The sequence below is a fragment of the Macaca fascicularis genome, chromosome X (assembly GCF_037993035.2).
Source record: "Macaca fascicularis isolate 582-1 chromosome X, T2T-MFA8v1.1".
In the NCBI taxonomy this organism is placed as follows: domain Eukaryota; kingdom Metazoa; phylum Chordata; class Mammalia; order Primates; family Cercopithecidae; genus Macaca; species Macaca fascicularis.
Window position 1 is genome coordinate 45195235 of NC_088395.1, and position 14662 is coordinate 45209896.

At 46.6% G+C, this 14662-nt stretch overlaps 1 protein-coding gene across 4 annotated transcripts in view; it reads right to left on the reverse strand.

The window, feature by feature from the left end:
- Nucleotides 1-9344: 9344 nt before the first annotated feature.
- DIPK2B (divergent protein kinase domain 2B) overlaps nucleotides 9345-14662 on the reverse strand; it is a 54697-nt gene continuing 49379 nt past the window's right edge. For 2 of the 4 annotated variants that reach the window (XM_074029448.1, XM_065538673.2), the window contains one exon: nucleotides 9345-12915. In XM_074029448.1, the coding sequence (XP_073885549.1) occupies nucleotides 12579-12915 (337 nt within the window). In that variant the 3' untranslated portion in view covers nucleotides 9345-12578. Of the gene's footprint in view, nucleotides 12920-14662 lie in introns of all 4 variants that reach the window. The other 2 variants (XM_045383327.3, XM_005593375.5) reach the window with 1 other exon arrangement.

A 14662-nucleotide genomic window follows, 5' to 3' on the forward strand; every position in this document is an offset into this window, starting at 1 on the left:
TTACAGGCGTGAGCCACAGCACCTGGCCTACTGCACCCTTTTGATAGAGCATATCTTCCAATATCCTTAGCAATCCTTCCTAAGACAGGATGCTTGAAAACAAAAATATTTGAGAACTTAGATGTCTGAAATTGATAGTTAGCACAGATATAAAATTGATTGATAGTTTGCTTGGAAAAGTAAATTCAAGGTTGAAAATAATTTTCCTTCAGAATTTTGAAGTCATTGTCTTCTGGCTTCTAGTGTTTTTGACACCCCCCCAAGTCCCCGCCACATCTATTGTGATGGGCATTCCAAAAGTCCTTCCAATGGAAACATTAATGGCCTTTAATTATGGGAAAACAAATTTTCTTGTTGATTATTTCCTTCTGTGTGTGTATCTGTACGTTTGTATCTCTGTGTTTGAGTATGTGTGTCTGTGAGTGTCTTTGATGTTTATGTGTCTTTGTGTGTGTGCCTATGTCACTTTGTGGTGTCTGTGTTTATGTACACATCTGTGCCTGTGTGTGTCACTGTGTTTGTGTTTGTCACTGTGTGTGTGTGTGTTTGGAGCTCCTATTATTTGGACTAATTCTGTAATTATGTTTTTCCTCTTGCTTTTAGACTGACTTTTTGCTCTACTTTCTGGGAGTTTTCCCATTGGTCGAATCTGGGAAAATTTGGAGCATCAAAATAAATGGTAAGAATATATTATAATTCATCAAATAAAATAAGAATCTGCTACTCCATACTTATATAAATGTATTAATAAATAACTGAGTAGGGGAAAGGAAAAGTTCTTTTTTTTTTAACAAAAGAATGTCGACTAATAAATGTAGAAGAAGTAATAGAATTAGAAAAGCACCATTTTGCAACATCATAGTAATAATTGATTCAGGCAAGAATCATCAATGATGTTAAAATGAATGGATGAAAGTTTGATGAATACAGGATATTTACAGAGTCCCAAAGTATTTTCTCTCAGTTATGTAATAACTTTAAGTGGAGAAACCTAGTAGACCTCAGCTTAACCAAGTGAACATCACCAAAAATAGGACACACTGATCTCAAATATCTTCTGTTAGGACTGAGAAACTATTCCAGATTAAAGGTGACTAGAAAGACCCAATAACTAAATGCCATGTGTGATCCTGGATTGGATCCTGGGCCAGGAAAAAAGAATTTCTATGAAGGACATTATTGGTGAAATTGGCAACATTTAAATAAGGGCTTGTTAAATTAAGTTTAGTCTAAAGTTGCCTCCTTACCTAATTTATGTTTACTCTGTCACCCAGGCTGGCGTGCAGTGGCACAATCTCGACTCACTGCAACTTCCACCTCCAGGGCTGAAGCCATCCTCCTGCCTCAGCCTCCCGAGAAACTGGGACTACAGGCATGTGCCACCACACCCGGCTGATTTTTGTATTTTTAGTAGAGATGGAGTTTTCCCCTGCTGGCCAAGCTGGTCTCGAACTCCTGGCCTCAAGCAATCTACCCTCAGCCTCCCAAAGTGCTGGGATTACAGGCATGAGCCACCACACCCAGCAGTTTAGGTTTTGTCTAAAGGTTTCTCTGTACACAGTGAACTGTAACTTAACTGGATGTGTAAACAGACTGTAAAGTACTCTCGAAACAAGTAGCCCGAGTCTCAACCAATCACAGCAGCTGAGTTTCAGCCAATCACAGGTCACCAACTGTTCAAGCCTATGCAAATAAGGCAAACCCTGAGCTGTAACCAATCCAGTTGTTTCTGTATCTCACTTCCGTTTTCTCTACCACATTTTCCTTTTTCTGTCCATAAAAGTTATCCAACCATATGGCAACCCTGGAGTTGCTCTGAGCCTATTCTGGTTCTGGTGCTGCCTGATTCTCAAATTGTTGTTTGCTCCGTTAAACTCTATGAAATTTAATTTGTCTAAAATCTTTCTTTTAACAGGCTGTAGTTAGATAATAGCATTGTATCAGTATTCATCTCCTGATTCCGATAATCATACTGTGGTTAGGTAAGATTATATTTGGTTTTTAGGATATATACTCTGAAGTATTTAGGGGCATGTCTGTCACTTCTGTAAAATGGCTCAGAAAAAAATGGGTGGGAGTTGGGCAGAGTGGTTGGGGGAGAGTATGAGGAGGAACATACAGGGAGGGAGAGAGAGAGAGATGGAGGAGGGGAGGGAATGATAAAGCAAACACAAGAAAGAAGCAAACAATTGGGAATATGGATTTGTATTTGTCATTCAACTTTTCTAAAGGCCTGAAATTATTTCAAAATAATGTTGGGGGGAAAAAATCCAGGAAATAAAAGGAGTGGGAAATTAAAAAGATGACTGGGTGCTCTGGACAGGCAGTGGGGTTTGCTAGCTGTGGCCTTCCCTGTGAGGACCTGGCTAGGTAGGAGGGGTGGTTGAGGGGTTTCTGATGACAGGTCTTTTGCTCTTTACCCTGGGGGCTCCCTCTTCCATTCTCCTGTCTGGACGTGAAGGCCCTGCTGCCAGTGCAGGTGAGGATGGGGAGCCCACAGCCAATGTGCGCACAAGTCCTTGATCCCCTGGTTTTCAGTGTGACTTGCTGCCCCGATATCTCCTTATTGTCCCTGAAGACCTTTGATTGCCTCTGTCTAGGGAAGGAGCCTCCAATCTTTTGTTGGTCTTGGAGGACCATTACCTGACTGTGAGGAGTTGGGGGATCGAACTGGATCCAACTGTTTAAAACAGCCTTTTAAATTTCATCCATATTTCAGCTACCTCTTCCCCCTCATTTCCTGAGGGATCTAGTGCCATCAATTCCTTAACCTTTTCAGGGATTTTGTGGTGTAAATCAGGTTGGTTCTCAGCATTCTTTGCTGCCGGTATAGGATTTAGTTTTTTTGGTCCTGCTAAGTTATTTGCTTTCCAGCTTTCAAAATTGTGTTTCTATTTTTCTCCTCTCTCATTTTCTCCTGTCTTGTACTTTATGCCTATTAAAAATTCCACTTACTTTCATTTTAGTAGGGGTTACAAGTGTTCAATCCATGATTTTTAACAGCCAGTCTGTGCATAAATCTCTCTGCATTCTTGATGACTTCCTTTGGATAGCATCCCAGAAGTGGAATTACTGGGTAGAGTGTGCCATCCTTTTTGAGGCTCTTGATGAACTTTGCCAAATTGCTTTTCAATAGGATTATACTCTCACCAAGTTTCCATGACTTGCCTCTTTTCTTGAATTTTTGCCTGCCTTGCATAGGATCCCTTACACAAATGAAATATTAAAATATTTGTTATTTTGACAAGAGGAATATGAACTCACCTTGGCACAATTCTCTTTAAAGGGTGATTTTTTTAGAGACAAGCTCCAGGTATGGGCAGGAGGCAGCAAGGTGGATTCAGCTAAATTGGCCGAGGTGGGGTGTGGGGTGAGTCTCAACTCATTCTCAGTGTCCTCTCTACAAGAGGCACTGTGGTCTGTGTGTAGAAGGGAAGGAATTGGAAGTGAGCGTGTGGAAGGCCCAGGTCTCTGCTGCTTTCCAGGGTGGTAGGGGCAGTCCTGGTTCTAGCATGGGCATAGTCACTTGGGCAAATTAAATAAAAGAAAGGGAGAGAAAGAGCAATAACAGTGAAAACGAGGCAGTGATGAATCTACCAAGGAGATTACCCTAGAGTAAGACCTAAATGGGAGCCCGGAATCTTCCTTTTAATCCTACTCAATTTCTATGTGTTGTTGGGACCATCTTGTCACACAGGTAATGCTTTAGTGTTTTGAGATACGCATTTGGTTTTATACAGCGTGGCCCGGATATACAAGTCAACCTCTTCCACTTCATACACTGAGTTTTTTTTTTTTTTTTTAATTTTTTTATTTTGGAATAATTTTAGACTTAAAAAAATTTCCAGAATAGTATACAGAGTTCCTTTATACCCTTCACCCAACTTCTCCTCTGTTTTTTTTTTTGATACAAATGGAGATGGGGTTTTGTTATGCTGTCCGGGCTGGTCTTGAATTTCTGGGCTCAAGGAATCCTCCTGCCTCGGCCTCTCAAAATGTTAGGATTACAGGCATGAGCCACCGCTCCCGGCCAACTTCCCTTTATCTTAACACCTTACATAATCATAGTACAATGACTGAAACTAAGAAATGAACACTGATAAAATGCTATTTACTAATCTATAGACTTCATTCAAATTTCACCAGTTGTCCCACTGAGAAAGAGAAAAGCAGCTCATGCCAGCTGGGAACTGGCTTGGCATTATCAGTTAGGCCTTACCCTCGGTGTCACTCAGAGCTGGCTTGGCCCTTGTAGCTTGGTCTTTGTGGTCTCTTTGAACATAAACAATTTCTCAGAATGTCATCAAACAAAGCTGCTCTGTGACCAAGATAGATCAAGACAAAACAAGGCCACTCTGTACTCATGTCTGAACACAAACAACAATGTGAACATTGTTCAAACAGAAATGACCGAAACATCCCCTTATCCTGGTTAGTATGAGAATAGGAGTGACTGCTGTGACTTTACTAATTAGAGCTTTAGCCATGCTTCATTTCTCCTGTCCTATAGATAAGATTTATTGATATATTCAAGCATAGAATTACCCCCACTCGCGGACAGCATCCAATCCAGAGCATTACAAATGAGCAGATATATAAATGATTTATTTATTTATTTATTTATTGAGACAGGGTCTCACTGTCTCCCAGGCTGGAGTGCAGCGGCACGATCTTGGCTCATTGCAACCTCTGCCTCCTGGGTTCAAGTGATTCTCCTGCCTCAGCCTCCCAAGGAGCTGGGATTACAGGCTCCCACCACCATGTCCCGATACTTTTTATATTTTCAGTAGAGATGGGGTTTTGTCTTATGGGGCAGCCTGGTCTCAAACTCCTGACCTCAAGTGATCCACCTGCCTCGACCTCCCAAAGTGCTGGGATTACAGGCGTGAGACACTGTGCCTGGCCTAAATGATTTCTTATATCCCCTTCTTTTTTTACATGAAAGGTAACATCCCGTAAATACGCTTTCGCACCCTGCTTTTCTCCTCCTCACTTAGCACTGTATCCTGCAATACATTCCCTATCAGGTCATAGAGCTTTTCCTCATTCATTTGTACAGCTGCACAGCACTCCATTGTGTAGATGAACTGTAGTTTTTTCAAACACTCTCCTATATAGGTTGGTCCAAATATTTTGCAGTTATAATGAGTAACTTTGCTTATTCATTGCAAATATTTGCTTATTCATTACTCAATTGCAATGAACACCATGGTAGTAAACAACTTTGAAGCACTGACTTTTGAAGAGGGACTGGTGCGGGATCTGAAGGCACACGTGTCTGTTTCCAGAGCCAACGCTCCCTCTGCAATGGCGCACTGCCTCTAGAGTCATTGTCCAGGACTGACACTATTCTCTGGTCACTTGATTGGAACAGGAGTGTTACTGTCTCCTTATTAGATTCTAAAAGAGCTATAATGGGTGGGCCACTTGCACAGCTGCCTAGCCTACCTTTGCTGGTCGATTACTTTGTTACCTTTTTTTTTCATTCTTTTTTTTTTTTTTTTTTTTTTTTTTTTTTGAGACGGAGTCTCGCTCTGTCACCCAGGCTGGAGTGCAGTGGCCGGATCTCAGCTCACTGCAAGCTCCGCCTCCCGGGTTCACGCCATTCTCCTGCCTCAGCCTCCCGAGTAGCTGGGACTACAGGTGCCCGCCACCTCGCCCGGCTAAGTTTTTGTATTTTTAGTAGAGACGGGGTTTCACTGTGTTACCCAGGATGGTCTCGATCTCCTGAGCTCATGATCCGCCCGTCTCGGCCTCCCAAAGTGCTGGGATTACAGGCTTGAGCCACCGCGCCCGGCCTTTTTTTTCATTCTTTATTTTTAGAGACAAGGTCTTGTTCTGTCACCCAGGCTCCAGGCTGGAGTGCAGTGGTGCAATCACAGCTCGTTGCAGCGTCAACCTCCCAGGCTCAAGTGATCCTCCTGCTTCATCCTCCCGAGGAGCTGGGATTTCAGGCACATGCGCCACCACGCCTTGCTATTTTTTTTTTTTTTTTTTTTTTTGGTAGAGATAGAGTCTCGCTATAGTACCCAGGCTTGTCTCGAACTCTGGGCTCAAGTGATTCTCCTGCCATGGACTCCCAAAGTGCTAGGATTATGGGTGTGAGCCACCATGCCTGGCCTAAGTTGCCTTTTTTTTTTTTTTAAATTATACTTTAAGTTCTGGGATACATGTGCAGAATGTGCAGGTTTGTTCCATAGGTATACACGTGCCGTGATGGTTTGCTGCACCGAAGCTGCCTTTTTGAAGGGTCATTGTATCTGCAAATGCCGTAGCCCCTTCCTGTGTGTTGACCCTCCCACACAGCCCACGACCATCTTTCAACAATGTCATCAAGAGAGGCAGACATGGCCGGGTGCTACGGCTCACATCTGTAATTCCAATACTTAGGGAGGCCAAGGCAAGACGATTGCTTCAACCCAAGAATTTGAGACCAGCCTGGGCAATAGAGTGAGACCCCGTTGCCTCTATAAAAAAAATTTTAAAGAATTTTTTAAAATTCATGGTGCCACCACTGCACTCCAGACTGGACAAAGCCCTGTCTCAAAAAAAAGAGTGTGGACAGAGCGGAGAGTATGCTTATGTGCATGTGAGTACGTGAGCTCAGCTCTGCCAATATATGTGAGCGACAGGCCCCAAGGTGGGCAGAAAAGTCACGTCATCATGAACCGACAGTGAGGCTGGAGTTTTCAACGGGCCAAACTGCATTCCTCGTTTCTCTTCACGTACTGAGCATGGACGAACTTCTTCAGGCCCCCAACATTACCTGCTTAAAGTGGATCCCCTTCTGAGCCTGGCGGAGGGCCGGGCTGGGGAGCCAAGGTTAGTGGCTGCTCTGCTGCCATTCATGATCCACCCAGAATTTGGCTGAGGGAGGGAAGAAAAATAGCCCCAGTCAGACTGTGTAGCAGCCTGAGGCATCCTGGCTCCTCTGAGCAGAAGTAGAGGCTTGGGGTAGGGACCAGAGTCCCTCCCAAGACGCTGCTGTGCTTGCCTTGGCTATGCCAGGAAGCCTTTCTGCTGGGGCAGACCCTCTGCTCTTTCCCTACATTTGCCTTCAAATATCGACCTCCCGTGTGTGCCGGGCTCTTGAGGGATGTTATGTTATTGACACAGGATAATGACTCGGAAAGGATAAATCTTTTTCTCCAGGTTTTATGGATGGGTAAAGGGAGGCTCAGAAAGGCTAAGTAACCTGCCCCAGATTACACAGTAACCAGCAAAGTCATGATTTGATACTAGGTCTGTCTGATTCCAGAGCTCTAGATCTTTCCAAAAAAGAACATACATCCAACAAAGTATTTATTTTAACTCCAGAAGAAATGTTCAGGCTCATGGAATCACTTACAGGCAGAAGTCAGATGCTACAGGGGAGGACTGGGAAAGCAGGAGACCTAAAAATTGTCATTTCGTGCAAATCACTGAAATCACTTTCCTTGTTTGAAAAGGAGATCTTGCCTGCAGGGCTGTGGTTTGGCTCTCCTGATGGCTGCAGCTGGTGGAGCCTGTCTTCATAGGTCAGTTCCTTTGCCCCATGGTGGTTGTTATTTTTATTTTATTTTAATTTTCTTTTTTTTTAGATGAAGTCTCACTCTGTCACCCAGGTTGAAGTGCAGTGGTGCGATCTCACTGTAGCCTCTGCCTCCCGGGTTCCAGCAATTCTCAAGTCTCAGCCTCCTGAGTAGCTGGGATTACAGGCAGGTGCCACCACGCCTGGCTAATTTTTGTATTTTTAGTAGAGACAGGGCTTCGCCATATTGGCCAGGCTGGTCATGAACTCTGGACCTCAGGTGATCCTCCTGTCTCAGCCTCCCAAAATGCCGGGATTACAGGCGTGAGCCACCATGCCCAGCCTAAATATTTTAAGTATTGCTGCTAGTCCCACACCTACTCACCTGGGATGTGGAGGTCAAATGAGACCCCAGCAAATGCTGAGAACACTCTACGCCAAAAGTAGGGAGAATTAGTATTTACAGGCACCCGGGGTCAGCTTTGTGGACCTGCAACCAATGCAATCACAGGCGGCTTGAGTTTGGTTTAATATTCTGCTGTCTTGTCTTGAGATTCTTAATCATTGTTGGACAAGGGACCTCATGCTTTCATTTTGCACCAGGCGCCACAAATTGTGTAGCGTGTCCTGCGGGCTTAAAGACAATGGCTGACATAATTCATAAAAATACCCTAACGCCTCGAATCAAATTCCGGGGGACTGAGAATACACAACACGTAATTTCTTTCCGCCTGAAGTCACTGGAGTGTTGACTCTCCTGTCTCCTGGCTATTGAAGGGAAGGCATAGTTCCTGAGGAAGTGACTCTATCCCATGTAAGGCCAGTATGGTGTATGAAGTACTCCAAGTGAAAAGGGCTAAAGAACGCAGTCATTACCCTCAGCAAGAACATTTTCCCAGCATCTGCTCTGGTTGCTATGGGGAACACTTGAGGCCAGGAGTTTGAGACCAGCCTGGCCAACATGTTGAAACCCCATCTCTACTTAAAAATAAATAAACAAACAAACAAAAAACAAAAATTAGCTGGGAGTAACACACCTGTAACCCCAGCTACTCAGGAGGCTGAGGCATGAGAATCGCTTGAACCCGGGAGGCAGAGGCTACCGTGAGCCGAGGTTGTGCCGCTGCACTCCAGCCTTAGCAACAGAGTGAGACCCTGTCTCACAAAAAAAAAAAAAAAAAAAAAAAAAGAAAGAAAGAAAGAATGCAGAGGAAGCAGGATGGGCAGAGGGACGTTAAACTGTGAGGCAAGTCTTGATCAGCTTGGTGGGGAGTTCTGGAAGGAGAATTGCCTGTTAGAGTTGTTGCTCAATGGGCCAAAATTGCTGGGCCTTCGCACCTCTCCATGCCTAGTTACTCGGTCTAGATATGCCTTAGGAAGGGTGTGACCTCTAGTGAAGCCACTCTGTGTGGCTGAGGCAGAGCCCGAAGGGCCTGATGGCTTAATGCTGCGTGTCAACCATGCTCCCGCACTGGGAAGAGCATTGTTTCTTGAAGGGAGAGCTGGGTGGCCCAGCTCCGTGTCCACCACAGGGTGAGTGGGGGAGGGTTAGCAGGTGGCTGTGGGGAGGGGGGAAATGTTCCGTGAAGGCAGCTGAGTGGGACCTGTGGTCTTCAGGCATGTTGACAAGAACATCTGCTCTGTTGTGAAGGTGTATGAGAAAAGGACTCTGTGATCTCCTGAACCCAGGAAAAGTCACTAGCTGGGGAATTATTTCTAAGTCACCCCTAAGCATGTGTAGGACCTGCCTGACATCTGCCCTGCTCTCCTTAGCAGCCAGCTTGTATTAGGCCATTTTTGTATTACTATAAAGAAATACCTGAGGCTGGGTAACTGATAAAGAAAAGAGCTTTATTTTGGTTTATGGTTCTGCAGGGAGTACAGGAAGTGTGGGGCTGGCATCTGCTTCCGGTAAGGGCCTCAGGAAGCTTCCAATCATGGTGGAAGGCGAAGGGGGAGCAGGCGTGTCACACGGTGAGAGCGGAAGTGAGAGAGTGGGAGAGGTGTGGGAGGGAGGTGCCACACTCTTTTAAACAACCAGATCTTGAGTGAGCTCAGAGAGAACTCACTCATCACCTCCGGGAGGTCACCAAGTCATTCCTGAGGCAACTTCTCTCATCACCCAATCACCTCCCAGCAGGCCCCACCTCCAACGCTGGGGATCACATTTCAACATGAGATTTGGAGGGAACAAACATCCAAACCATATCACAGCTTACACAGAATTTTATTGTAATTTATACTAAAAACCAATCTCCCAACAGCTCCTCAGGGGACAGCTCGCCAGTTTTCTCCTTTACTCCATCCTGGGACTCAGACAAGTGGGGCACAAGGTCTCTTTTCTGCTGATACAGGTGGGTCCCAAGTCTGCATTTCCTGTCTGGACTCAGCATCACCAAGGGTTACATGATGGTTTCGAAGGAATGTTGCTCAGAATTTCAGGTGACTGGTCTGGAGGAGAGAAGGGGGCAAGTGCTCACCTTGAATCCGTGCAGGTGGACAGATGTGTGGTGGAGGGATTCGAGGGTTACCTCAGACCACGCACTGGCCCACACAGGGCCAAAGTCACGCATCGTGTGGAGGCATTTTGCGGTGGAAACACACCTGGATGCAGGGAGAAGGGCTGGGGCCTGGCTCGTGCGTCAGAGGGTCTCTCTGGTAAGCCTTCGTCCTCCATGGGACTCTGGAGGATCTGGAGGCTGTGGCCTCTCTCCTGGTCTCTGGTCAGGTGGCCAGCTGGGAGGACAGTTGCAGTCAGGCCAGCAGGAGAGGGACTGCGGCTGTGCAGGTGAGAAGGCTGTTCATCCTCCAGACCAAGCCAGAAGGCAGCCATTTCAAAGCGTCTCAGGCAGCCTAAGCTTGCTGGCCAGTCCACAAGCTTGGCCAGTCATCTTCACTGTCATGGTTGCCCTGGGGCAGTGCCTGTAGCAGTCAAGAGACAAACCCAAAAGGGAACCAGGTACTCCACAAAATAAGGCTTTTCTGGAGTCCATTTTTGAATGGGAGTGAAGGGACCAGAATTGGGTAGCACAGGTGAAAGTCGGAGGCGGAAGGGGAGGGCAACAGGAGCCTCCTAATAGCAACAGGGCTCCTCTGATGGCTGCCTTTGCCTTGAGGACACCCTGACAGCCTTGCTGAACTTTTCTTCGATTTTGAGCTTAGCAAGCTCCTGCCGGACCTTCTCTCCTTCACTGGGGCTCAGCTTGCAGGGGTTCTGGAAATATCTCCGCAGATCACTCTTCCTCCCTGGGCCTCAGTTTCCTTATCTGCACAGTGAGGTCTGTTAAGCCAGGTCTTCTGACTTTATTTTTGTTCATTTATTTTGAGACGGAGTCTCGCTCTGTCATCCAGGCTGGAGTACAGTGGCGTGATCTTGGCTGACAGCAACCTCTGCCTCCTGGGTTCAAGCGATTATCCTGCCTCAGCCTCCTGAGTAGCTGAAATTACAGGCACGCACCACCACACCTGGCTAATTTTTGTACTTTTTAGTAGAGATGGGGTTTCACCATGTTGGCCAGGCTGGTCTTGAACTCCTGACCTCAAGTAATCCACCTGCCTCAGCCTCCCAAAATGCTGGGATTACAGGTGTGAGCCACCATGCCCAGCCTGTTTTGACTTTAAAGGAGGGGATTCAGATACCTGAATCTGAGGTAAAAGAGGAGGTAGACTGAGAGGTTCCTGGGGTTAAAGGCTGGCAGGGAGGCTGGGCAAAGGTAGAGAAGAGCCCCCTGCTTATGTTTCAGGGGCCAGGGCAAGAGAGCACGTGGAAGCCTACATACCATGTGGCTAAATATTTCAAAAGCAAACAAACAATCTGTTGAATCAAGTATGTTCTATTGATTGACCTTGAAAAAAATATTTTTCGGATGAGTGACCTGTAAGGCCAAGTTTAAAGGAAAATTCCTAGACTCCTTAGAGTCCCAACTTGGAGCATGTGGTGTGGAGAGAGCTGGTCCAGGGCCTCAGCTGTGGCTACAAAAAGAATGTTCTCCCACTCCAGATCTCCTGCTCTAGGGAGCGGGGCTGACCAGGGGCCCCTGCTGCTGTGCTCTGAAATCTATCTTTGCTGTTTCCGCCAACCACTGAGTGCAGCAGGGTTGCTAACGGGGTCTATTTGTGGGAGACACAGGGCTCCTCTGATGGTTGCCTTTGCCTTGAGGACACCCTGACAGTCTTAGTGAACCTTTCTTCGATTTTGAGCTTAGCAAACTCCTGCCGGGCCCTCCTTCACTGGGGCTCAACTTAATGGTCCTCCCAGTCTTCTCCGGCTCCCTCCTACTTTCCTTTCACACAAGCATTGCCCCTAACAAATCTTTGTCCCGTTCACTCTATCTTGACACCTATTCTTGGAGGACTTGGGCTAACACATTGGTCCCCCACTGGCCCCCCCTTATCTTCTTACCTCTGGCTTCTTCCCACACCATGAGAAGCTCCATGCACAGGTGTATGGAGCCTCAGGTACCAGGCTGTAGGCGGTGGCAGGCATGTCCCCATGGCCTGCAGTCTCCTCATCCTGTGATGGTGTGGGGAGTGAGGCAGGGCCATAGGGAGCAGGAAGGGGACCCCTCTTGTCTGAGTCTAAAGTGGTAGCGGCAGGGAGCCTGTCTTTCCCCTGCCTTCCCTCCACTCCAGCCTCCTGACCTGCACGGCTCTTTCTCATGCTCCCCGCCTCTGTGCTTTTCCAGAACACACTTTGTAACCACCTGGGATGGAGGTGGTGAGCGTGTGTCCCAAGACCCATGCTTGGGATATACGCTCAATGGTGGTTCCCTCTCTGTCTTCTTTCACACTCAGGAGAGTCTGGTGGAGAATAGAGGAAACTGAGGCTCAAAGACATTGAGTGAGCGTCCATCCCCAGTTCTTCTGATGCCCACCCCGGGCTTTGCCAGGATGTCCCAGCCAGCAGAGACAGCCACATGGTATCGCACAACTCCCCTCTCAGTCCCTGAGAAATGTGCCTTTCTTCTCATCTTTAAAGAAGTGCTGCTTCTTTCAACCTTGCAGCAACCCGACAGGGGGAATGGAGAGCCAAGCGTGTTGTCCCCAAGGCCAGCTAGACACCAGCCCTTCAGAATTTATCGTTATATTTGCAATCTGGGTAACGATAGGCAAATCTAGAGTCACAGGTTCTCAGGGGCCTCAGGATGTGTTTCAGCCAGCTGGCGGCTCCAAGGACTTCTGGGTCTGGGCGGGTGCTGTCCCCACACTGAGCAAGAGCGGAGTCTATGTCGTCTTGCACTGGTGAGGGGAACCTCCCCTGGAGAAGTCGAGGCAGCAACTTCTGACACACCAGCACCAGGCTCTGCTTCTCAGAGACACTTTCGCAGGAGGGCAGCTGGGCCTGGCAGCCGGAAACCAAGCAGCTAAAAATGTCTTTATTCTCTCCTGCTCTGGTGGCTTCTTGGCTGCCTAGAAAAGAAATGAGAAATATTATACACCCTGCCACCTGGGCTCCTTGAGGGAGGGCACCACTAATTAGAACTACTGGTTGATGCTGGGCGCGGTGGCTCACGCCTGTAATCCCAGCACTTTGGGAGGCCGAGGTGGGCAGATCACTTGAGGTCAGGAGTTCTAAACCAGCCTGGCCAATATGGTGAAACCTTGTCTCTACTAAAAATACAAAAATTAGTCGGATGTGGTGGCGCACATCTGTAATCCCAGCTACTCAGGAGGCTGAGGCTGGAGAAACATTGAACCCGGCAGGCGGAGGTCACAGGGAGCCGAGATTGCACCACCGCACTCCAGCCTGGGCAACAGAGCGAGACGCCATCTAAAAAAAAAAAAAAAAAAAAAAAAAAAAAAAAAAAAAAATTACTGGGTGAACTAGTACAGTCTCCTGGCATTCCCCTGTCACCAGGAGATTTAGGACTCAGGGACACAGAGGCTCCTTTTGAGAAGCACGTGGAAGGAATCCACTCTGCTACAATAGAGTGAGGCCTGGGCACGGAAAACCCACTTACCCCTACCAGAAGTTAGGCTGGTAATTGTAGGGATCACATCCATATTGTTAGACTCTCATTATTACTAAATTAGGGAACTCAGGAAATTATTGGGACTGGTTTCATTTGCGCCTTTAAAATGCAAAGTGAGGGCCAAATGCGGTGGCTCACACCTGTAATCCCAGAACTTTGGGAGGCTGAGATGGGCAGATCACCTGAGGTCAGGAGTTCGAGAACAGCCTGGCCAAAATGGCGAAACCCCGTCTCTACTAAAAATACAAAAATTAACTGGGTGTGGTGACAGGCGCCTGTAATTCCAGCTACTCAGGAGGCTGAGGCAGGAGAATCACTTGAACCCAGGAAGTGGAGGTTGCAGGGAGCCAAGATTGCACGACTGCACTCCAGCCTGGGTGACAGAGTGAGACTCTGTCTCAAAAACAAAAACAAAAACGAAAAACAAAATTAAATGCAAAGTTAGGAGAAAAAACAAGTAATCCCAAATATGTATTCAATGAGTTGTAGTGTGAATGACATTTCATGATTTACATATCCGGAATATTCTGGAATCAGCCTCATTTCTTCTGATTTGATTCTTCTTAATAAAGGCAAATCAGGAAATAAATAAGTGTGGTTTAATTTGTCTATTTTTGTAAGCTTTTGCATACAAACAAAATCAGAAATTAGAAAAAAAATCCTTTGTCCTCTTATTGGGCTCAGAAAATTTGGTGAGCATTAGAGATTAGGGTGTTTGAAGGGTTCTAGAACCCTGAATGAAACTTTACACATAGTGAGAAACACAATTCAGTCATCTGCCTCATTCGGTTCCATGCTTTTTTGCTTTGAAAACTTTATACAGAGCAATTGTGCCAAAATGGATTGCAAAATATACCAGTAAATCAACCTGATAATTTAAGTTTTAGATAAAGGGTAAAAGCATCTGATGAGAAAGACTCTGAGAGGGAGATGGACCCAAAAGGTGTGTGTTTGTGTGTGTGTGTGTGTGTGTGTGTGTGTGTGTGTGTGAGAGAGAGAGAGAGAGAGAGAGAGGAGAGAGAGAGTGAAAGAGAGAGTGAAAGAAAGAGAGAGAGAGAGAGAGAGAAAGAGAAAGAGAGAGAGAGAGAGAGAGAGAGAGAGAGGAGAGTCAAAGCAGGTCCTGGGCCACATAGACCCAACTGCACAACAGCACTGCCCTGGGAGGGTGCAGCTGGGGGCT